The following is a 26,406-nucleotide window of genomic DNA, read 5'->3' on the forward strand; positions in this document are numbered from 1 at the left end:
CCTGGAATGAAGTAGGAGGGCTATCACATGAGCTTCTCCCTCTTGAATGCCTGACCTGATGCCACACAGAACGCAAGCTTTAGAGGACTGTTCCCAGGCCCTGCCACAGATACTCTTAACAGTAGCCAAATTACCTCCTGGGAATTCACAAAGGTGGTATGAGTAGATCTTCTAAGCCAAAGTCTAACATACAAGGCTGAAAACCTTCAGGAGCTCTTGAAAAGCCAGAAAGGGGATTTCTGTAACATGCAAAAGGATTAAATGAATAATAACAGTCAGGCTGAAAACTTGGTTGGATTCCATTCTTTATGGTCATCAACCATCAACCTGATGGTATTTTGTATCTTTGATCACACCTGCTCATTAGCGTGGGGTGAGGGTGGAGTTACAACTTGATCTACTATGTCCATTAGAATAGCCCCGAGCTTTGGCTTCCCAGCACTATTAGTCATATCTGTGTATGTATGCTCACTTGTCACACATGTACAACTATACAACTTTCCCCCACCACCAAATTAGATTTCAACTTCTTCAGGGTTTTTATTTTTTCTTAAAAACCTCTTGGTAAATCAACAGTGAGCAAATACTCAAAAACTATGTATCACTGTAAAACTTTCCCCCATACTCAAATTAGATTTTCAACTTCTCCAGGGTTTGTTTGTTTTTTTTCCTTAAAAGCCTCTTGGTAAATCAATAATGAGCAAATACTCAAAAACCATTTGGGGATACTGACAGTTTATTTGTCTACCTATTAATTTTAATAAATACTAGGTATGTGTCATGCTCAAAGCATCCGAAATTGGTTATGAATTCCATCCATCAACAGCTTATAGTTTTTAATAAGGCAGATTCTATTTGGTTTGTTCCAAGGAAAAATTCAGCCAAAATTAAAGACATCTAAGTGAAGTCCCTTCTTTCTAGAATAACCTTCTTGGGCATTCATTCTGAAGGCCCTAGCAACTCTGCATCACTTCTGTAGTTCTCAACTCCTGAGAGGTAAATAGAATGTGAAGAACGGAACTAAACAACAAAATAGATATGCCACTATAGGGATTATGGACAGATTTAAGAGACTTAAACCTGACATTTCAGAACAGGGTAGGTATCTACAAAAGATGTCTGTATAGGGTCTTGGTTTATTGCCGACACTCTTCCTCTTTCTACTCCAAGTCTCCCAGCTTGCTTCCTTTTGAATACGTGCATCTCATTACAGATCCGAGCTTTAACTGGAGAGTACTGTCGGTTATCTTTGAATGCTTACTATGAACCCACATTACACTGTTTCACAGGCATATTCTCATTTTATTACTCAGGAGCTAGGATCTTTCAGTGTTCCTATTTTACTGATAAGAAGACTGAGATTGGGGCAAAACCTTACTCAAAGTCACCCAGCCTTCCTTTCATTTGAACTCAGGCCTGTTTGACTCTAGAGGTGGAGTTCTGAATCATTCATTACATTATACCAGTGTTGAGTTTCAGTGATTCTGACATTTTATCTCTGGGTTTCAGATAATTCCTTCAAAATTCCCATGTAATACTCTAATTGGACAAAGATTTGTTTTCTTTTACAGTTGAGTCTTAAGGGAGTACAAGAAAAGAAAGCAAAAATTCTGTAGAAATAAAGAAACTAGTTGGGCAGGGAAGAAACAGCTGCATCCACTTTAGGTAAAGTTACATGGCCTAGTTTATGGTTTTGGATGAAACAGCATGTTACCATTTGTCTATTCATTCTCCATGGTTTACTAGGAAAATACCATTCGTTTCCCATTACCTTTCTCTTCAAGAGCTAGGATAAAAAGAATACTATTTCCCCTCGATATATACATAAAGAAGGAATAATGAGTTCCCACTTTATTTGAAGATCAGAGTCTGTCACTTCTTCATCCACCAAGATTTCAAAAGTTCTTTTAAGAGTTTTGTTGATACATTTATGAGTGTTCTCTTCTTAAAAACAAAAATGAAACAAACAAACAAGCAAAAACCTTTCAGGAACTCATCTTCCATAACCTGGGGTAATGAAAATGAAAGAAGACTTGGTCAAAGCAACCCCAGAAAGTCATCTAATGCATCTAAATACCTAGTCCAGAAAACTTCATTTATTTTCCTTCAGGGATTATACATCCTTAAAAAAGAGGAAAAAATAATAATTTTTTCCTCAAATAACTTTATCTGAGATTGACAAAAGGCAGAAAGAGGAAACTGAAGAGGCTGGTGTTCCTCTAGTCTGAACTCCAGTTGGAACTGTCTAAGATGAAGCAACATCTCTTTCTCTGAAATAAATAGAAATTTGAAACACAGGAATTTATTATTGTCTCTCCTGGATATTAATACTTTCTTTCTTTGAACTCACATGATCCTTCCCAAACGGTGCTGTGAATCCTTGAGGTGGCACCAAGAGATCTGTGGTTAACAATGAACTTGGCTAGTCTCTCCCCGTCTTTGGCCGAAAAATTCAGGCTCAATCCTGGTTGCTTTTTGGAATGGGAAATGCACAATATCGGTATTACAGCAGCTCCAGAAAGGCATGCCAGGCCTCTCATGCTCTCAATTTATATTTGCATGTGAACAGCTTGTCGGCCATTTTATGAAGACAGATGAATCGCAGGCCTGCAAGAGGGGCGGCCAGACCCAAACACGAAAGCCACACACCCCAGCAGCCCACCAGTTCTTAACAGTGAAAATAAAATGAATATCTCCGGACACAACTTCAAGCAGATTATACATAAATATATTGTATGTAAAAAAGAGATATATAAGCCATCACCTATAAGTCAAGTGGGAAATAAAGAGTGAAACTAGTCTATAAATATCACTCTTTAAAATGTCAACAAAAAATAAGATGTAGCTGTTTATGACACTAAAAACAAGCCTTCAGAGGTCTCTTTCTCTCTCTCTCTCTCTTTTTTAATGCCTGCTGTGAAAAGACAACTTTGATACGTAAAATACCACCAAAATACCAGGATGAGGAGAGGAATAGCAAGACAGTGTATATTTAATATGGGAGCCCAGCAACACTGTAGAGAATTTCTGAGGCTTGGGAAATGAACAAATCCTGAGAAATCAGTGATAGGCTATTCAAAGTGATAAAATCAATTCTGCACCCCACAACACTGACATAATTCAGTTTACCTATCTATTCCAAAAGATTGGGTGGAGATCAAAACAGAAAAATAGAACAACAAAAATAAGACAGTTGGGAGGAATGAGTTCATTTTAAGTAAGTGAAAAACAAAGTATGGTAGGATTACACTAACTAGAAAAATAATACAAGGAATACTGAACAACAGCCAACTTTTATTTAGTGTAAAGTACTATGAAAGATAATACTGTGAGCATGTTATATATATTATCTTATTTAATTCTTCAACATGTCAGTAATATTATTACTGTACCACTTCAAAAGAGAAATAAATCAGTACTGTGAGAGGGTAAATAATTACAAAGGAAAATTACAAAGGAAAGAAAGAATTGAGGTACAATTTAAACACAGGTCTGACACCACCGCCTGAGCTTTTAGACATAGTGCCATATTCCCTTCGAAGGTCCTTCACGGTCAAGTTACTATTAGAGGCTTCAGCTCTTTCATCAAGGAAGAGCACTATGGAATTTTATGAGATTATATCCATGAAAGTGCATAATACAGTGTTTAGCATGTGATGAGTACCACTAGTTCACTTCTCAGTTTTTATTGAAACCGATGGTTTTACTCAAATTCTAACCTACGATAACTGTTTTCGTCCTTGGAACACATATACTATACACTTAGTATTTTAGTGGATACTATTATGTTTATATATAAAGTGTGTATTCTAGGTTAATCAAGTTCCTGCAATATACAGCTTATACACTTATGCAATTGACAAATTTTATACTGTCATGTACCCTTACTGTTTTAGACAACATAAGGTGAAAATCTTTCAAAGGCAGACATCACTTTCTTACACTAATTATTTAGCAGAAGCAAAAATCTTCCAAAAGGCCTCAAAAAAAATACTTGTCAGTCAATAAACTTAAATCATTATGAAGAAGATCGTGGATCACTTGCCACATTAAAAGGAACTGAAATAAAAAGGCATTGGCTTCTCACTTATGCTGTAAATGATACTGATCAGGTAAATCAACGCTGCCTCAAACAGTAACCAACTTTCTTGGGAACGAAGGTTCTTAAGAGTACCCTGATAGAGTTTGTGGCTGAGGGGAAGGGTTTGGGGTTGTTAGAGTGACCCAGAAAACTCCTTAAGTTCTCAAAAACTGTTCCTAATGTGTGGGCCACCCACTCGGGCAGACCTTGAAATCCTCCTACTTGGTTGGCTGCTGGCTACCATGGACTCTCAGAGCAGCAACCAGAGTCCCAAACTAAACTTACCATTTTCTGGCTGGTCCTTAATGTCAGCATCACTTGGCTGGCTGGGACTTTCAGATTGACTTGAATCTGAAAAACATAAAAATACGGCCAAAAATTACAGGGTCTGTGAAAGAAAGTGGATCAGAGGTGGCAGACTTTCTCAAAAGGTTCAGCATGTAAACCAGGAGTGAGAACATTACAGAAGTGCCATGATGATCAAAAAAGGAAGAAAGAAAAGACAGGGGGAGAAGGGCAGCAGCCGCAGCAGCCCGTGCCTTCAGAGAGGACTCCCGGATCTGTTTACACCTCCGGCAGCACTTGGCTTGCGCCAGATCATAACTTAAAACTCTTCAGAAACCATCCTCCTACACAGAGACCCTTTCCAAACTGCTCTTCTCCATTATTTATACACTAGAGTCTGATAAAGACTTCATCCTTCATTACACACATCTGAAGCTTGATTCAGAACATAATAAAGTGTCAAAACATATTTTGAAGCTGGTATATAAAAGCAACCCAAACAACAGAAACAAGTTCTGTTGATATTTAGCTCCGTATTACAGCAACAGACTATGCAGACTAACACCATTAAATACTAGAATCCTAATACTCTAGCGCCTTTTCTTAAAATAACAGGATCACTCAAAGACATCTTTCTAAAAGGTATACATCTCCCCCCACTTTGTAAGTATTATTTTCCTCTTGTACTGATGCATCTGGGACATGCTAAAGGGGCTTGTGAGCAAAAACAGGTTCTTGCACACCTTTATTGGATCGCATTTATTTTTTATTTTACTGATAAAAACACAATCATTTTTAAACTAAAAATTTAATCCAATCAATTTAACTTCTAAATGAGACAATTTAAAGTAAAATAACATTTAATTGTAAGATGAGATAAACAAGCTAGATCAAAAACTTTCACAGAATTAGAAGCATACTTATGATACATTTTCTTGGTGAGAGGAGAAAAAAGTCAGGCAAACTATTTCAAGGAGAGATTTTTTTACCTAAAGCATTTTTCTGAGACTTGAAATAGTATATAACATTATCGAAAAACAAAAAATTTTCTAGAAAAATCTCTGTATCTATGGAAAGCCTGGATCTGCACTTTACCTTGACTTCACAGGGTTAGAACGGGCTATCTAAAATCTGACCACATTTCAGCAAGAAGTTCAATGCAAGATCAAAAGGTCATTACACTTAACTGTGATTAAATTGAAAATATTACTTCTATTTCACCAATAGAGTTATAGCTTTAGCATTTTCTTTCTTGGAGATACTGCACAAAGAAGTAGTACTACTAGTGACCCTAGGTCGAGAAGCACTAATTTATTACTGTAAGAAAGACTCCCTGCTTTTAGGCAAATGCAGATTTTAATTATTGGAAAGCACTTTTTAAAAAATGTCTATTTAAAATTTTTTAGATGCTCTTAACCTGGTGCATAGAGCAAAAATTCTAGATTGATGCAAAGGTTCAAATGTGAAAATCTGAATTTTTATTTAACTCTGGCAAAGTGATAGCTTTTTATCATAATGTAACAATAGCCATAGTGAAGACACAAACCAAAAGTATTACAGTATTTCTCAAAAAACTTTAGAGAGATTCTTCAGAATGAACCACAAAGTTAAATACAAAGTCTGCACTGAAAATTGGAATATAAATTTATATGGGTCACTTTTGAAATTTTAACTCAATCAATTAATATTCCATTTATAGCAAGTGATTTTAAAATATGGCATGACTACCTTCTCTTTTTCTAAGGGAATATTCTGTAACTTCGAAATTAAAAATTATAAATTAAACATTCATATAAGTAATTCAACATGTTTTAGGAGAAAGGCATACCTTCATTATTTGTGTACTGGAAAATTTTAAACCATTAATATCCACAATTGAAATCAGAGAAAATATCTAAGTTTATCTTAGGGAAAGTTAAAATTCTTCTTGATCATGTGCCAATATAGATACCTAAAATTTTGCCAAACAGAACATTTTCTTTGGAATAAGACTAGTAAACCTAACTTTCTATCTGAGAGCTTAGTCAGTGTTCTTTTTTTTGGTGTATTAATGTCTTTATGATAATTATGTTATTATGAATAATAATATATGATAATAATATATGAATAATAATGTTCACTTCTTTGTGAACACAAGGAAAAATTTTTTATCTCAATTAATTTAAATATACCATAGCCAATTACTTTTCCGAATTTTATCTATCAATATTAAGGCAAAAGAAATAATGAAAGATCCCTGTGTAACTCAATTTCCCCACAATAAAATAGGATCACTGCTAAAAAAAAAAAAAGAAATAATGAAAGATCCAAACAACTGTCTTAATAATCTAAAAGTGGACTTCTTTGCTCTTTGAAATTTTCTTTTACATTTGTCACCCTATATTTATAGAAAGATAGCATAATTACAGAAAACATGAATAGCAACAGAAGATGGCAATAGATATGTTCAAAGAAAGTTTAAAATTCCAAGCCACAGAAAAAGAAGCAAGCAAACAAACAGCAAACGGCTGAGCGGCAGGAAAACAGCTCAGAGTTGGTCTGAAAGGGGCCGCAGCATTCTTGTGAAAGCTCAGCTACAAACACTGGAAGAGGCATCTAGCCAAACTGAAAACGGAATTTAATTTCCCAGTTTTATTCAAAAGCTGGGGATACTGTTCTCCACCAGAGGACTGCATACTAAAATACACCATCCTGGTAACAGACAGGAAAAGCCAAAGATCTACAAGAAAAGTTAAATGATCTTAAAACTTAATTATTTTCTACCATGGGCCATTTAATGCCATTTCTTTTTTGAACCAATGAGGAACAAAATTACCCAGTCCTGGTGCAATTCTTGCTGAGGACGCATGGACTCTTTGGTATTACAAAAGGTCACTGATGCTGTTAGGTATGGAGCCAAGCAGGTGACCAGAATTATAAATTAATTTCTACCCATAAGTAATTGATACAAAGGAAAGATCTCTTTCTTAAGTATTTACATTAAAACACTATCATGAAGGCAAAAACTTAATTTAATTTTCTCCTGTGCATAGTTGGTAGAGACCTGTCAGAAGCCAAGGTAACTTCACATCTTACTTTTGGGGACAATTATCACATGGCCTTTTGATTCCCAACACCTGAAATAATTAGAGGCCCACAAAAAAATTCACCTGCATAGAATTGGGTGCCTTTCTTGTACCTGAGTCCCCCATGGCAGCAACTTTCTCTGGTTTCCTGATTGAAAGCCAGAAGATTTGTATATTACAATGAAGAGAATATTATTTAAAATGTGTTTAAATGATGGAGTTGGAAATGCCATTGTGAGGAAGTATATTAGGGTTATCAATTTTTTTCCCATCCAGGGATTTGTTTTTTGTTTAAGGAACCTTAGACTTCAACCTAACCTTGAAAAGCAATTTTTCTTTTGGTTTCTAAAAAATTTATGAGCAGAAATTTAAACCTAAAATAGACAGGGTTTTCATATAGGAGACTGGATTGAGACCTCTTAATTGAACTGGTAGTCATCTATCTATGCATTTTTATGGCGCCTACAGCTATACTGCTGGAGTACTCAGACAAAGATATTTCACTATCAATATAATCACTTGGGAAAGGAATAAAATAAATCCTAATGCCAACACACTAGCCTGAGCTTCCATAAGCTTGTGCAGTGCAGGAACAGAATCTTGTACTGGATTTACTACTTATGCACGGATCCAGTCCCCCTCCCCTCAATTCTGCTCCCCTTCAACTTGGAACCTCAAAAGAATACTCCTTTGGGGATGGTGAAGAGTGACAAAAACAGGTCAACAGGGTAAAACTGATTGGGCAAAAATACAGACATCACTTCCATGTATTTTCTGTTCTTCTCCAGGCATGAAGCAAAGATGGAATGTTGTTAAATCTTCCTGGTGCCCAACCCAGAATTCAACTTTTCCTCTCTCCTCTCTCATTGGCCATACATCTCTTACAGTGTGACTTACATTATGTTGCACTAAGGTATTTCTCAATGATATTGCATGAGAATCTGAACTCCGTGAGAAAATAATTCCTTTCTTATTCTAGTCTTAGGTCCAATACCTTCCAAGAGTACCTGGCCCAGCCAAGGATTTGATAACCACAGAACTAAAAGGATGAATTTTCACTTGTTCAGCCTTCTAGTGCTGAACCACTGCCAGTGACTGAAAATACACTAAGTTTACACCTAAAAGCTGACTGGGACTTACAAAACGAAAAAGGAGGGCAGAAAAGGTCTCTATTCCCACTTGATGTCCCCCTTCGTGGGACCTGGCAAGGAGGAGAGGCACATCCCTCTGGTTCATGGCTGGGAAATCTTGCACGACATTTAGAAGTTGCAGACAATCACCTCCTCTGATCCCCTGGCCGACACATGGCAAGAGGCTTCTCAGAATAATAAGAGCTGAGGATGGTGTCTGACACATGAAAGGCCCCCAGAAATGTGTGCAGGCTAAAATGATGGATGGCAGAAATAGTTCACACATTCAAAAAATCCCAAGATAAGAGAGATTCTGCCATATTCTGAGGCCCGAAGAGGACCTCAATATCCTAACAACTGCTGTTGTGAATAGCTGATAAAAGAAGGGCAGCCACACAGTGGTGGGGAGCACTTCCCACCCTGAAACAAACCAGTGTAATTCCTATTCAGTCAACATGAAATCAACAAAAGTCTCCAGACCCCAAAAGTACAAATCCAGGTTCCACTGGAAAAGTAATTTCGCTTAAGTTCAAGCTCCCTACATGCATACTGATTTGGCTAAAGACGAAGCTTGAAAAGGCTTTGTTAGAGTTTTGTGTCTGGTTTTAAATCTCCCAAATTAAAAGGTGATACGAAGAAGAAATGAGAAGGCATCCAGAAACAAAAATGAGTTAGTGGAGTGAAAGAAAGAAAGTGAAAATGCCGCCAAAAAAGAGATGGAGTTGTTGTTTATAGTGTGAAAAAGGAAAGGCAAAGTCAGGAATGAATCCTTTCCTCCAACCAAATGAAGCGTTAGGAATGCTCCTGGGGTAAAAGAAAATGAGGTATAGGGTGATTATACTCTGAATATAAAAAACGGTTACCCTCTAGGATTGTGGCCCTGAAAGATTTTCAAAATTTAGGTAGGCTTTTTTTTTTTTTTCTTACAGAGGTTTGGAAAGATAAGTAGTTTGCAAAAGAGTCAAACCAAAGAATCCAAGATTCATTTTTTCTACATCTGTGATGTTATAGAAACCTATTTCTGATTGGTAATCTAAGGCTTAGAATTACTCTACTTTGATCATTCAGTACCATAAGACATTTATTACAGTAAGAAAATCTAGAAAAATGGCTATAATAGATGCATTTTGCTTATCAGTCTTATAGCTGCAGTTATAAAAGAAGTATTATTGTAGCACTTTATAATCTTTAGGAATATTGTCTATGTTTTTCCAGTATCACCATGACCTTAAAGACAGAGGTGTGAGGAAATATTTTAAAAATCTTTGAGAATGTAGAATGTCACTGCACAGTTGCACATATGTATATACAATCTGCAGCTTACAAGTAAACGCTGATGAATACAATACTATCTGCTAAATATAACATTATCCATCATGGTCTGGCAAAGAACAAACAGAATTTTGTAATACCATCATTAAATCTAGACCACCAAAAATCTTCAATTACCACCAGCATTTTCAGAGAATGGATATAAATCTTTTAAGCTCAGTAAACAACCAAACCAATATTTAATGGCAATTAATGTATACAACTGTGGTCCACTTAATGAAAAATGAATATACAATAACCTGGCTTTTAAAACAAACAAATTATGAGATGAGTCACACCGTAAAAGTTTTCTTATCTTTTAAAATGGAAACAGTTCATGGTTCTTTAAATGGGAAGTCTTAACTGTATTTAAAATACAAAATTTGGCCTGTGTAACTTTCCCAGTGAGCTAGAACTGCATGTGTTATGATAATCACAGTAATCAAGGGATGCACGGCAAATCCTTCTTCACCAGAAGGGAGGTAGAGACGGGGCAGAGGGAAAGCCCTCATTCCAAAAGGACCAGGCTAGTTTGCACACGTTGGTCCCTGAATCCTCTAATCCGGATTCGGATGGAGCAGGAAGGCTGTGTTCATGTAGCAGCGACTTGGAAGGGCTCCACCAGACCACCCCAGGGGCTGCCAGCTGCTCAGGAGATTCACCCCCTCACCACTTCCGGGTATGGCATTTTCAGGGTTGGGATTAAAAGTGTTACATAATCTAGATGACTACAAATTTCCTTCTTGAAACTTATTTTTTTTACGTGTCTTTCTGAAGAAAAATATGTGAAATATTAAATTTGCAGGAATTAGATTTTTTGGCATTAATGCTGGTATTCTAGGCCCATCTGTTTAGTCGGGGCTGTGTATGATGATGAGACTGTTTAGGTTGCAGAGTGATTCAACTGTCTTATCACCTACTCATAAACGTGTTACTTGGCTACGTGCACAGGGAGGTTGTGGAATGATACACAGTTTTAACACATTGAGAGAAAAGTAAAATGGTTTCACCATTGTTGTGCTATGACACTGAGGGGGGAATCATTTCTAAGCTTTGAAAATTACAACTTCAGTCACTCTGAAAGTAAAGACCAAATGACTCAATCTTCAAACCTCAACCTTCGCATGAGACTGATCTCAAGTCATGATGGGCTTTTTCAGTGAAGTTATAAATGAAGTCAATGGCAAGAATGTGGTGATTATAAAGATGTGCAAGTGTGATACTTGAACACAATTTCTAATTTCTCATGTCTTCTTTGACAAGGGGCCATGACTGAAACAAACTAAAATGTTGAGGTAACCTTTGAATTTTGTTTTTCTCATAATAGGAGCTATGTTAATATGTGATAGTGACCCGTTGATCACTTCAGAACTCACAGTAGTGAGTCAACCTGGTTACCTACCCACTCATGTGTAAACAAAGACTTGCCTAAAAAGCCACAACTATAACACTATTGCATATCAGAACTGTGCTCAATTTCTCCTCTTGAGTCAGTTTTTTCACAAACAAAATGAATTATAACAGTAAGTTCTTGGAGTTCTTCAACAGAAGAAAACATACTTAAAGAGTACTTATATAGTCATCTATACAACTGGAAGTAGAAAAATTCCCTGTATACTTTCATGCTATAAAAACAAACATGTCAAATGAAAATGATGTATAATTTAGTTATAGTCTATACACATTATTTTCATGTATCTGGGTATCTGTCAAAAATTTATTAAAATAATAAAATGATCTCTTTGAGGATAATTATATTATTTAAGTTCAGTTAGTATTCTAAGGATTAACTTTTTTGCTATTTTCTTCATATTTCACTATAGAAAAGAGTATGAAATGTTAAAAAGACAGAACCCTAAAAAATCTCAGCTATATAATTTAATTACTCTGCATCTCAGTTTTTTCATCTGTAAAATGGGGACACTAATGACTATTTTGCCTAATTTAATAGAGTTATCATGTGGATCAAATAATGCAAGAAAACCCAGTTTTGAAACTGTAAGATCCCCCCCACAAAGAAATGTACATTTACCTCTGCAATATAAATCTTCCCATCCATAATACATTTTTGCTTCTTTCAAAAAAAAACTCAAGCCAAACTTACACATGACATGATTCTGGTATAAAACATCAGCGTCAGAGTCCTGGTTTTAAAATAAAGGTTCTTAATTCCCATATTCTGGGAAAGAGATTATCTCTGATAATGGAAATGTAAATCTCAGCTTGCCGTTGTTTATTCCAGACAGACATTTGTGTGTTAAGTCTGTTTATCAGGCAACACTTTGTCTAAGCCAGGAAGTAGTCAGTCTTGGTAACAAGATGTATGCAAATGAATTTCCCATGAGTCCCCACAGCAAATTGTAGTAAGAAAAAAAATTTCTTGTTACTCTACCAGCAAGAAGCCACCTCAAAAGTAGACTAGAGACACAGCACTCTGAGCTAGACTATGCTGATGAGTTTAAATGAGTCCTAAATATGTGCTCACAGTCTGTTGCTCTTTATTCTAAGCAGACTTGGTGCCTTACATCTGTTTATCAGACAGCACTCTGTCTGGGTACTCAGGCTTTGTAACCTGTGTGAAAATCAACGGTGACTATAATCCCATGAAATAACCTGTCGAAGGCAAAACTCCGAACTTCCCATCACTTTAAGAACCCCCACCAATAGATGTTCCTATGAAACCTTTGAAACTTAAAAAAAAAAAAATTAAAAAAATACATCCAATTCTAACATTTTACCCACCTTCTTAAGTAGAAAAAATTCTTAATTTTTCTACTTTCATTGAATTCCTTAATAGCAGGACAGACTCAGGACAGAATGAATTTTATCACGCAATTTGGGCTGATAAATTAAAAATTTGCTAACATGCCTTATCTAATGGTCAAGACCAGAGATTTAAAAAAAAAAAAATACTTTTTCTATTATAACAGATAACTACTTATTCTTTAATTTTATTATTAAAGTATTTATCCCAGGATCCTCATTTTTTATCCTAATATAATTGACTCCTTTAAAAAAAAGCTATACCTACAGAGTTGAAAAATGTATTTCTTTTGTTGGTGGTGGTGGTGGGGTGGTTTTTTACAGGGATTGAAAATCTTACCAAAGGCATCAAATTGGTTGAGCTTGTCTTCCTAGACAAAATAAACACTTTAGGACTCTACTTGTTTGTATTCTCCTCAGTGGTGCTGTATGCATCAGCAGCTAAAAACAAAGAAACTTTTTAGCTGCTCAGACAAAATGCAGAAGCTTCCCAAACAAGGAGGCAAGGGAGGGGGCACGGGTGGAGGGGAGGGTGGGGGTGGAGAAGTGTGCAGAAAGTCTGACAGTCCATTCAATATAGGGATGATGGCTATAATGCATCTAGGGTCCCCTTGCTAATTAAATATGCATTGGCACAGTTTTGATCGATGCAAGCCATGGATCAGATGACACACCTGCAAAATCTTGAGCCCAGAGCTCCCAGGAAAAGGGAAAATACAGTCTTGTCTCCTTATCTTTGTTTTCAAAGGCTCTCAATTTCTGTGCTTAGATATCTAATTTAATTCTCTCACCCCTCAGCAAACTGGATTAGGGAAGTCAATACTGCCTTTGTGCATCGACAGGAAAACACAGCTTTCCTTTTATTCAATTTAGCTATGACCTTTAGACAAAGATAATGACAACTGTCTAAAAGTAAGGTGAAGGCCTCGAGAAGAAGACCCCTTGAGCTAAAGCGCCCATGGAATTTTGGATGACAAGATGGTGGGGTTTACTGTGACATTTTCCTGCTTGAAAAGGAAAAAAGGAGGAAAGGGAATTAAGAATTGGTGGTGGGGGAAGGGGAGGGATGGGAGGCAGGGAGAAAGCATGGTGGAAAGGATTTCGATCCACTGACTATAAAGAACCAAACTCTCACAAATCAAACCACTGGACCCTGTCATATTCATAACCAGAAGATAATGCTGTCAAAGAAGAGGATGAGAATGGCATAGTAACAATTTGCCTAAAAAAAATGCAGACGCCTTAATGAGAAGGTTGAAGAGTCTGTGGTTAGGTAAATCAGGAAGTTTGGGGTTTTCGTTTCTTTTTTTCTTTCCTACCCCTTCCCCGCCAAGCAGAGAATACAGGACTATCAGATGTTTTGTGAGTCCCAGCATCGGTGAGAGCGAGATTTTGGAGAAGCCTGGGACTCCTCAGTGTTAGCAATGTTCACACCAGTACTCCTAATCAAAGGGGAAAATGATACTGGAACAGTCTCCTGAAAAGACACTGCTTCCTTTTAACGTCCTTGTCTTTGGGCTCACTTAGTCCATTTATTAATTCAGGCATTCATCAATGCATCTGCTGTGAGCCTTCTTTCTCCCTGCATACCTGGAGATACAAATTTTAAAAAGGCAAGGTCTCTGCTCTTACAGTCCTCAGTCAATCAGGATAATGACAATAAAACCAAGATTCTGTGGCATCTCCTCTTGATTAAGTCCTGTCTCTTGGTGAAATTAATGTCCAGCAACACGCTACTGAGCACATTTGTAATGACTTTTATTCTCTTACTATTCACAATCTGTACTGTACCACTAACTGTAGCCTTGTAACACGATTTCCAGTAGCCTGGATGCTAACTGTTGATAGGAATCATTGAGATTAACTTTTCCAGTAAGATACACAAAGGTTTAGGCAGAGCCCTTTATTACTGCACTGTTGGGAATGGTGCAAAATGTAAAAAAACTTTTTAAAAATCAGGATTTTCTCCCTTAGACATAATTTCATGATGCTATTCATAATCAGGCCTGGTATACTCCCTTTAAGAGAAATGACAGTTTAATACAGGTAGCTGCGGTACATTGAAAAAAGCAGAGGAATTGGTATTAGAAAACCTGAGTCTGAGTCTCCTCTTGGCCATTTATATTTGTTTTGTGGAACTGGACAAGCCCCTTCATTTCTCTGAACTTCAATGTACTCGTCTTCCAGATGCCTGACTTTAGGAATTTTAAGAACTGAATGGCATGATTTGAAATGCCTTGTAAATTATAGGAGCTGTAACTCTTAACTGTACACTGTGTGGTCACTGGTATTCTAACACAGAAACTGGTTGAAGAATCACATTGACTTCTTACTTGTATTCTTGTCTCATTCTTCTTACCGCACAGAACAGGGTATCTGGAACATATAGGTACTAATAGATACTTGTTGGAATTGAAATCAGAAGGTGAAAAAATTGCTATTTCAGGGCCATGGACATACAACAGGGCCTATTTTGGGAGATGTCAACAGATGTCTTAGGGTGAATTTTCTGGCTTTGGGAGGCTACATAGCTGGATGGTGGTATATCCCACGTGGTGAGAATAGACTTTATGGGAGTCATTGGCTTGGCTTTCTGGTCCTAGATTCAGGAACAGAATGGATATGTGGGGGAGGCAGTTAGGTATCCTGTAAAGGTTCTTTCCGGCCTTAGAGTTCTAATTTGAAACAGATCATTAGCAATCCAGTTGTTGGTCTTCTGGCTGCATTCAAGGCTGGGACCCATATTTTAATCAAAAGGGACTGGGGGATATTAGTTGCTGATCCCAATTACAATTAGAAATAACATGAGTTCAATAACCATCATAAGTCACAGACTGTCTCTTCTTTACCTTATGAATGACAACAAATACACTGCTATGAATTGTAAATGCTTATCTTCAGTGACTTAACCAATCCTCACTACAGAAGCCAATAAGCAGAGTTTTCTCTTTATTTCCTAGTGTATCATATAATTCAGAACACCAGAAAACTTTTTGTTTTCAGAGCTACTGAATAAGGTATCCTTGAAGAATTTAGTCTCGGTCCTAGGTCCTAGACTAGCATTGAGGACAATACTTTTTCAAAAACATTTCAGATACACACACACACACATAGTGTTGACACATAGTGTGTGTGTGTGTGCGCATATGTATATACCATACGTTTATAAGTATATACCCATAAATGTATGTACAGTTGACCCTTGAACAATGCAGATTTGAACTGTGTGGGTCCATTATACAAGCAGACTTTTTCAATAGTAAATACTATAGAACTACACGATCCAGAGTTGATTGAATCTGCAGATGTGCAACTGTATGTATAAAGGAAACACATACACTGAGCAATGACTATAAGCTATACAATAATTTTTGATTGTGTGGAGCACTGGCACCTCTAATCCCTAAATATGTAATATTTATATTAAATATATATTTTAATTTCCATGTGCTTTCAATTTTCATGTTGACAATAACTTGGTTTCTGCACTTTTAACTAATACGCATGAATCTAGGAGCTATCATTTGGTCAGTCAAAAAATGGTACAGCATCATAACGAAGTTCAAGTGATAATGACTCTTTAGAAATTCACCCAAGCTTTTTGCAAGTAGAATTAATGGTATATGTTTTGCCTCTATGTCTTTATGATAGATAAAATGATTTAAATGTACTGAGTCATCTCACTTTTAGGAGTTTCCATTTGGATTCTATCGTGGCTTTCTCCCTGACATATGCAGTGCTAAGTTATTTAAAATTAATTGCAGTACAATATTTTAAAATTTCTTCACATGGTGCTAATCTCGAGTGCTTTGGATGTTTGAACCACACTTGGAAGCCATCAAGTTCTGTGTATCTTTATACCCTGCAGCAGTTAAACATGCTAAAAAGATTAGTCAGTGAACTTTAATCTATAACCAAAACTATACTAAATTATAAAATTTCAAAAATGTGTGAGTTGATACAAATGAGAAAACTACAAACATCCTACAAAAAAAAGAAAAAAACAAACCTAGATAATTAAAATACATGAATTGACTTATGTAGCTCTGAATACAGAAAAGCTTTCAGAAATCCACCACAGATCATGGGATCTTACCCACTTACACCCAGTTAGGTACCAGTTGAACTTATTTGCTTCTATCTTCATCTAAAGTTCATTTTATCTGTCATTTTTATTTTCATTTTAAGGTGCAATCTATATTCTTTTCTGTGGTCATGTTGAAAGGGGGGATAAAGTATTTTCAGTAACTCAATATGGATGAGTAATTTGCTTAGTAATAATCCTAAAATTAAACTGTCTCCCATACAATTACTAGTAATAGTTTATGTAGGATTAGGCAAATGAACTACCTTCAGGATATGCTTTTTTTTTTTTTTTTTTAATTGAAGGATAATTGCTTTACAGAGGAGGGAGATGAGAGGGAGGTTCAAAAGGGAGGGGATATATGTATACCTATGGCTGATTCATGTTGAGGTTTGACAGGATATGCTTTTTGTTTTTTTAAGCTTCTTGTCACCTGGATTTATTTTGATTTAAAAAATCATGTTTTCTGGAAAGTTTCTAATAGAGGTACTGTTTCAATAAGTGCTCCTCATAAAAAGTCTAAGTGGTGACCGGGACTTCATTTTGATTCACTTTTCAAGAACCATTATCACTCTAAAGAATGACTAATAATTAGTGATTCTTAGGGGAAAAAGCTTATTTTAGTTCACCAAACATTTATTGATCATCTACTATGAGCAAGTCATTGTGCACTTTTACTCAATTCTGAGGTGCTCAAAATATTGACTAAGAATTCCACTCGTTCAACTCTGGACTGTTTATTAAAGTATATATTGTTGTTGTTTAGTCTCTAAGTCACGTCTGACTCTTCGTGACCCCGTGGACTGTAACCCAAGAGGCTTCTCTGTCCATAGGATTTCCCAGGCAAGAATACTGGAGTGGGTAGTCATCCCCTTCTCCAGGGGATCTTCTTGACCCGGGAATTGAACCTGTGTCTCCTGCACTGCAGGTGAATTCTTTACCACTGAGCCAACAGGGAAGCCCCAACGTGTATATTACTTGTTTTTTAAAAGTAGCTACTTCCCCCACAGCCCCAGTTAACACCAGTGGTGGTAACATGGAGTTTTTGAGAACACTTTCCTAAGTCTATAAGGGTAGGAGAATGGAGGTGGAGATTTCCACAAAAAGGAAATGGTTTATCTGATTGTTTTCTGTTTAACAAAAATAACAAATCTCTGTAGTTTCTCAGCTTTTTCAATTTTTTTGGTCATGGTGGAAGCCTACAGACAAGGAAAAGCTGACAGGGAAACTGGAGCACCACCATGTAAAACAAAATTGAGTCAGACAGCAAATTCCCACGGTTTGCTGGATGACTCAGGGAATTCAAACTGGGGTTGTGACAAGAGAAAAGGGTGGGATGGGGTGGGAGGTAGAGGGAGGGCACATATGTGTGTCTACGGCTGAGCCATGATGATGCATGGCAGGATGGCACCATACAATATTGTCATTATCCCTCAATTGAAAATAAATAAATTAAGGGGAAAAAATCGAGCAGCTCTATTTGCCAATCATATCCCACCTCACCCCTACACTCTATTATTGCTGGGCTTCAAGAAGGCACGTTTAACCCCCTATAGCATTCACACAGCCACGGCCTTAACCTAGGGTTCAGAGAGATTTCAATATCATCTCTGTCTTTTTAGATTTACAATAGTAAGCAAAGAATAAGAGGTGACTAAAGCATTTTTGGTTGAAATCGCTCACTGGTCCTTCTAAACTGTCCTATTTTATTTCTTGGTTACTAGAAAAGAAGATTGAAAACAAATTATAGGGACTTTCCTGCTGGTCCAGTGGCTAAGATTCCCAACTTCCAAAGCAGGGGGCTGAGGTTGGCTCCCTGGTCAGGGAACTAGATCCCACACGCCACAATGAAGACTAAAGATCCGGAATGTTGCCTAAGACCCAGTGCAGCCAAAGAAATAAATATCTTCTTAAAAATTATACGTGAGAAAAACAAAGAAAACGTATTTAAAAAATAAAAATCACAGTAACAAAACAAGTGGTTTGTTTTGAACAGGGGTCAGAAATCTCAGTTCTTCAAATAAGACAGGAAATTTTATTTACAACAGACCTAGGGAGAGTTACAAGAAAAGATCAGAGTTTATTCAGGAATTAAAGGTGACATAATACCTGCATGCTCTCTCTGAATTATCAGGTTTGTATTGAGGGACAGATGGAACATAGTAGAGTTTAACAGGGGAATGATGTAAAAGAAGGGATGAAGGCCTCTGTTATTTCTTTTGATTCTGGCTACCACCTCCAGAAACAACATAAAATTTCATAATTCTTTTCCATTTAGTAAATTTAGGGCAATTCTTTCTTGTTATATTTATCCAAACGATCTCAGGAAAAAAAAAACATCACTGGGCTGGTTTTCATTTTCCATTTTTATTCTATATTTTAACAACTCATCTAATGATTTCCTTTTCTCCTCTAAATGGAAACCCTCTAGAAAGAGGAAATTTTCAAAGACTTAGTCAACACAGTTTTAAGTCTTTATCATACAAAATAGCCTGACATCTCCACTACTGTAGTCACGTGTCCCCCCACCTGGTCTTAAAACCAGAAAGCACTTTGTTTTAATGCCGCCATGTTTGTGTTGTCCTGACATGCTCAGACTTCAAAGGGGAAGACTTTGAACAAACCTATTTGAAAGGAATTTCATCAAAAACAGTAGGCAAAAAAATTCTTAAACGAACAGGAAGAGTGTAACATCTCACCGGCAGTAGATAGGGAAATGAATTATTCAAAACTGTATACAAACCCTGACATCATCATGCATAGAGGCAGACTCTAAGGAACCCTACTGAGAAAAGCTGGTATTTACACAGTAATTGGAAGCAAAACAAAACAAAATAAAAAATTTTCCACATAAAGAAAATCTCATACACTGCTCCTTATAATCCCATCAAAACTCCCTATTGCGGCAGTACCCTCGAGGCACAACCTCTAGATTTCCATCAGGAGAGAAAAGTACAGCCCAACATTAAAAAGTCCCAAGACTCTTTGAGAAGAAATTCATGCAGAACATCAAATGTTACTCAACATTTTCAAGGAACCATGATATGTCAAACAGACCACATGATGCAAGTACATTTAAATATAAGTTTCTATTTCTGTTTAAAAATAAAAAAGATCAGAAATCTGAATCTGGAGAAGCAAAATCTCTTGCAGGTTTAGAAAAGCATATACAAAACCTGGCAAAAGAAAACACTGTTCACTGCCACCATCTGCTTTCTGGCACAGAGAAAACTTTTACTAACAGCAACATTTTCTTACATTAGAAAATCCACTAATTAGTTTTGTTGTAATAAGAAAAATAACCTTTGCGTGGAAGGCAGATCACCAGCTCACTTTTTTTGTTGTTGTTGGCTGCACCTTGCAGCAGGCCTGTAGCATTGCCATGTGAGGTTCACCTCTGAGTTTCTCTCCCCTGGAGTACTTTATTATCCCCTGTTTGGTCTAAAGAAAGTATTCACAAATGAGAGATCAAAAGTGAGAGCAACAGAGAGGAAAAGCTTTAAGGTATTTGGCTGAATATCCAAAAAGAGAACACCAGGTTCAGAATGAGGAAATCTGGGATCCAGAATCGACCGTTAAAAGCTCTGTAAACCTGGGTCTCGTTTTCCTCATCTTTAAGGCTATTAAAGTAAATGAGCACTAGTTTTCTCCTAAAATTCCTAAATTCTTGAAGTCTAAATCATTTTTTCCTAAGAATTGTATGTCCCAAGAAACGAGTGATTGCAAAAGAGTAAGTGGAACTTCAGATGTCATTGATCAACCTGAAATAATTTTAGAAACGTTGACACAAGCTGATCAAAATATTACAAATCTAGCAACCGAGGAAATGGAAGCTCGACTGAAATTCCTTAATAATACACTCTAATCATTTAGTCAGCATATCATTCCATAAATAATGCCAACAGACAGGGATCGAGCACCTACTGTGTGCCCGGCATTCTTATGAGCCCTGGAGACGGAGCCCTGAACAGGAGGCTCACGCGCTCCGGGCTCCCAGCGTCTAGGTTCCAGGAAGCCTGCAGGCCCGGGAGCTGCTGCAAGTCCGCCTGCGGCCCTGGACAGGACGGCACCAACGTGGAGAGAAAATGTGTGTGTGCTCGCTACACTGCAAGATCTGCTGGAAAGTTCCTTGAGAAAATAAAATCAATGGGTACAATTACTTCTGGGAGATTATATGGAAAATAGATGTCATGTCTTCAGAAGCAAAGCAAAGCAGAACGCTGAACGGGCACACAGAGCCCCTTGTGAAAGATGTCTCAGGCTTACGCTGTGCAAACTGGCCCTTTGCCTCGATTGAACAAATTCCTCAGTCAAAAAGAACTCACCACTTCCATTTTCTCTCTCTTTTTTTCTGTAAGTTCAGACTTAGCTACATTTAGAACATAAAACTGCAACGCAAGATGACCTACTGCCAACTCCTAAGTCCCTCTGCCTGAGGAATAAGTGACAGACTACTGCAAAGTTTAATTATCCCACTGGTATTACACAGACCAGCCCACACTACTATTCTCAACTCTACGGGAACAACACACTGACAACTAGGATAAGTAAGTGCCCATTGGGTGTATTAACCCTCAACTGCCATTAAAATACGTTAATTAACACTTTTAACATTTTACCCAAAGCTTCCTATCAAATACTTGAAAAGATTTTGGTTCATTTGTATAGTTCTGGCTTTGCTTTTACCCTCTGTTTCTGTCCACACTCCACTTAGGCACAGAAAGGAAAAATTGCATTCTTTTCTGAGGCCTGTTAGTCACATTTATACAGCGCAGATCCCTGCCCTGAATTTAGAATATAATTCAGTGTAGAAGAGGATGAAGACAGGATCCTTTCCCTTCCTCTTCGCAGAATTAATCCCTCCTTCCTCTGGCTTCCTACAGCCTGGTTACTAAGAACGGGGCTCAGCTTCTATTTCATTTCTCTGTGAGCAGAATCCCCATCTGCCCTACCAACAAGTTGCAAGCCCTTAAGGGCACACACTTAAAGATGGGCTGGCACTTAGGAAATGCTCAATAAGTGACCTTGAATGGAGGAATAGAGGTGAGAGGCTACTCTGGGCAAGACTTCTAAGCAAGGCCTATCCCAGAGACTGCCTATGGATTTTTCTATCTCCTAGAACCAACAAAGTACAATCAGAAAACAAGGTGTGTTTTTCAATTAAGGCTAAAATTCCTGAAATGGCTACACACAAGGAAGAAAATTCCTTCTTCCTATTTGAGATGTGCAAATGACTTGTCTAGTGCCCACAATAGGCAAAATTAGCCAAAAGTTTCTAAAATTAGTCAAAAGTTTTGAAAATGGCTTATTTTCTATGCATTCACCCTTTATCAGGTGATAGGTATTAACATACTATAATACCCACAAAGTGACATGATTTTGTACAGATGATAAAACAGTATAATATATACTTTCAAGGCAGGTAAGCACATATAATAAAGGATGATAAACTAAAAATAAAGATTAAGGAAGTAGTATTCACATTACACAATGAGAGAAAAAATAAAAAGCTTCATTTAGGAGCTAAGTAATAAATGGAAAATTCTGGACCTGGGACAGTTTTGTTTTCTGTTTTTAAGCTCTACACTATGCTTATTTTGCCACAGAAATTGATGATCAGTTTGCTAACCTGCAGCAGCAGAGACAGACAAATTACTGTCACATTCTACCCCCAATCTATTCTTCTCTGGGTAACTGAGGTAAAATTCTGCAAGGATATTGGATTTCCCTCTGGCTGAATAAAGGAACTTACCTTGAAAAATATAAATACAAATAAATTAATTCTTTGCAAATTTTCTAAATTTGCAAAGTGGACTATAATTTTAAACATAACTGGTACTCCCTTAATAATAATAAGGGATTGAATGCAGCTCTAAAGTTGGAAGGTTTTATTTACCATATTTATAAAAATGGTGCATCTTTTTCTCTCAAGCCTTGAGGTTCTCTTCCCAGACTAGCATAAGAACACACACACAGCCACATATAAGCATACAAACAGTGACTTGTTACCCCTCCTTTTTTGGCCAAAAAATAAAACACACACACACAAAGTGGAGTTTGGGTTCACAGAGTTCTTATTTTCTGTTTTAAATTTAACAACACTTAGGGACTAAAAGCTATGCTAGGGATCTATAAGGCTAGAAATACTTCCTGCTAGGCTTAAATTTGGCCTTCCTGAGAGCAGAGCAGCTACAGTCACATCAGTTCATGTAGGAAGCTTGAGTACCAAATTAAAAATCAACTCCCAAAATATCTGAGTTATCAAAGCTAAGCAACAAAGCACCATAGCTTCCATTTTTGTGCTATGGAAACTCCGTGACGGAAGAAGCCTACCCCCGAATGTGAGGTGAAAAAAAAGAGACACCTTTCCTATTCACTCCAGCAACTGCCAGCCAGGTCTCAAGAAGATTAAAGACCGAAAACTTTCACCAGAACCAAAACCTTAGTGAGGGCCTGTACTCACTATGGAATGCCATAAAAAATCTACTTTAAAAGGATCTGAGCCGCCCCAAGTAGCACACCTTTGATGTGACCACATTTCAAATGGTTTGCCCATCACAGTTCGACTTCTTGGTCTGTTCCTTTATTATTCGTGTGGTTTCGTCTTTCTAAATTCAGACTTCTGCCCCATCCTAGGAGGTGAGGAGAATGCAATGCATAATGCCAAAGCATTTAGAGCAAATCATATGATATCTGTACTTGATAATTTTTCATGGTTTTATATGAAAAGAATCACTGCATATGGAAGATTAAGCATTTTTTAAATGCTAGAACACGGAGTCTTCCTTTCAAACAACTCAAAGCAAGGGGTATACTGCTGACACAGCAACGCTGTGGTCTCAGTGAGACTGTGGGAAATGTCAAATTTATGGTCCTGGGGGTGATTGGTGGATGGTTTTGTGGTGTGTATGCTGTTTTGTTTTGTGTGTGCTTTTTCTTTTCTCTTTTGAGCCCCTGACAGAAACAGAGCTCCACAAACTTTCTGGCGACCTCCCAGGAAAACAGAAGGAAGCTGTATCCTGCACTTCCCCTGGGATCTAATGAAATATACAGCCTCTGGGCTTCTTTCAATTTGGACTTTCAGATTGCTAAGCCAGTGAAAAGGGGATCCTAGCTGTCACAAACGTCACATGCGCGGGGTCACCTGCTGCTCAGGGGTTCTCATGCCAGTTGTTGACATAATAAGCACCCCTTACACTTTAATTACAATTCACAGTGTGCAAACTATGCAATCTGCTTTAAGGCAGACTGTCTTTTAAATCAACGCTAAAATTCTATTACTAATATGGCCATGAAATGTAGCAGGGGGAGGGTGTGTCCAGATGACTAACTATATGCAGATATCTGCCATTTGGGGATGATATGGGCAACATTTGTCAAGACATAAAATGGTGTTGCTGCCCTTAATTCTGGGAGATGGGACTTTATTCTAATTCTGCTCTGAGATGCCTTTGAGTGGACCACAAAAATGAAATACAATATGCTTCGCATGTAGCACTTTCACATTTGTATTACTGTGTATTTTTTTTCTACACGGGGGCTTACCTATTCTGTGTAATATTTTGCCTATCTAACAGGGCTAGTCAATGGTTAAAGGAGAAGAAATTTCTACTCCCTTGCTTATTCTCCCCTGTAAACCCAGGGCACTTCTAGAAATGTTTAACAAATGCTTCCAGAGTTGTGTTAACGCTCTATCATTTGCTAGATCCTTGTATTTTGCTAACTACAGACCCATGTAAGCTATATTCTTGCAATCAAAACATGAAAGGTTATTTTAAAACAGAGCCCATTTAAAATAATATGACAATGCAGGGAGCTGTTTAAAAAGCGCTAACACATAATTACAGTCTACAGTTTTCTCCAAAAACAACAGTGGAAATTAGTTATAATTATATTACAGAGAACTACTACAAACATAGGTGGGCTAACCTTTGAATGAACTGTCCCAGTGCTCTGGGAATTACAAGCTCACTTTCAGTGCCACAGATGACGTAAGTTGATACACTTGAAATAAAACCGTGCAAAGTACTTTTATGTGTATAAAGTCTGACGCAAACACCTCAGTTCAGCTATAAGTATGCCCCACTGTAAAACACCACTGAACCACCACTCCAGCAACAAAATAATAATAACTAAAAAAACCCAGAAATCCAAATTTATAAAAATAGTAAATATTTTAAAAAATAATAATAAAGCTTGCTTTAATGAAGGATAAATCTTAATTAAAAATGTGACCCAGATAGGCCAAATGAAAGTGAAAGTGAAAGTCACTCACTAGTGTCCGACTCTTTGCAACCCCATGGACTATACAGCCCATGGAATTTTCCAGGTCACAATACTGGAGTAGGTAGCTGTTCCCTTGTCCAGGGGATCTTCCCAACCCAGGGACTGAACCCAGGTCTCCCTCATTGCAGGCAGATTCTTTACCAGCTGAGCCACCAGGGAAGCCCATAAGTCAAACGAACAACCATTATTTCATTGCTTTTTTTTTGGTGTCAGGCAGTACTAGATGCCAGGACAGACAACAGCAACAACAAAGAAAGGCAAAGAGTTTGTCTTACTTAGTTATGGTTATTCTAACCCTGGAAGCAGATGCTTCCTTCAAAAATAGGAGTTTTTTCAGGAAAACTCTCAATCCTCTGGCTATTGGGTTTTGTCTTCATTTAGACAGACACAGAGCTATTTTATTTTCTCCCCTATTTAAACACATGAAGTCCTCACCTGGCTCTCTGTCACCCCCAGGTAAGCCATTCGATGTCAAATTGCATAACAGTACCCATCTGTAAGTGCAACCGTCCTCAGGAGACAGGAGGGGCTCTGAGAAACACATTTTACCATGAACCTCCGCATTAAGCTTCCCCCTAGCTTCTGACCTTGTGCTCCAGTTTTGGTACAAGCAATCTGTGCAGTGTTCTCAGCAGGTAAACTCCACCTTAAGTGTTCAGTCAAGTACCCTGACTCATCTGGAACTGGAGATGATGACTTGTTTTTCCTTGCCTGCTTCCCAAGAACAAAATTCTTGGCACTGAAATTCAGGTTAGCACACGGAGTCCTATTAGCTCCTGACAGAGTTCTATGATGCTAACCACTGACCCACAGACTCTATCTCTTGGTTCTGCCCAACTTCTGGGACACTCACCTTCTGCCAGTTAGACCTCCATGTCATCTACTGCTTCACTAAGCTACCTCCCAAAGTCTATAATTAGACCATCTGGAACATCTTCTAGCTGGGATGATTTTTTTTTTTTTTTTTTAATGGAACTGACCAACCTCAGCATATCAACTCCCACAGAAAAATTTCAGGTCTTGACCCTTTACAAGTCTCTCAGCCCAAGATGTGAACCCTATCTGCCAATTCCCTCTGATTTTCCTTTTTGGGGAAAAAAAACAGAATATCTCTAACAAGAAATAGAATAGAAGCACTGCCTCTCAATATGGAAGGAGCTAGTAGTTGATTGGTTAGTTTTTTTAAATGGATAAAAATAAATTTTGATGAGACATACACACCTTAAGCAATTTAACTTTAAAGACATGCACATTTGTTGGCAGTCCTTCTACACAGAGATACAGCCTTAATATCTGCTAAATGCAGCATCCTTCTTATACAAACCACACCTATATAAGATTTTCAGGTTGTTTTTTAAGTGCAGGGAGAATCTAAACATAATTCTAAGATAATCTAAGCAC

At 37.5% G+C, this 26,406-nt stretch overlaps 1 protein-coding gene across 4 annotated transcripts in view; it reads right to left on the minus strand.

Annotated features, from left to right (window-relative positions):
* Window positions 1–26,406, minus strand: part of NFIA (nuclear factor I A) — a 396,317-nt gene that overhangs the window by 189,237 nt on the left and 180,674 nt on the right. For all 4 annotated transcript variants that reach the window (XM_043877837.1, XM_043877836.1, XM_043877838.1 and 1 more), the window contains exon 3: window positions 4,367–4,432. In XM_043877837.1, coding sequence (XP_043733772.1) covers window positions 4,367–4,432 — 66 coding nt within the window. The remainder of the gene's footprint in view (window positions 1–4,366; window positions 4,433–26,406) is intronic.

The sequence above is a fragment of the Cervus elaphus genome, chromosome 20, assembly GCF_910594005.1.
Source record: "Cervus elaphus chromosome 20, mCerEla1.1, whole genome shotgun sequence".
NCBI lineage: Eukaryota > Metazoa > Chordata > Mammalia > Artiodactyla > Cervidae > Cervus > Cervus elaphus.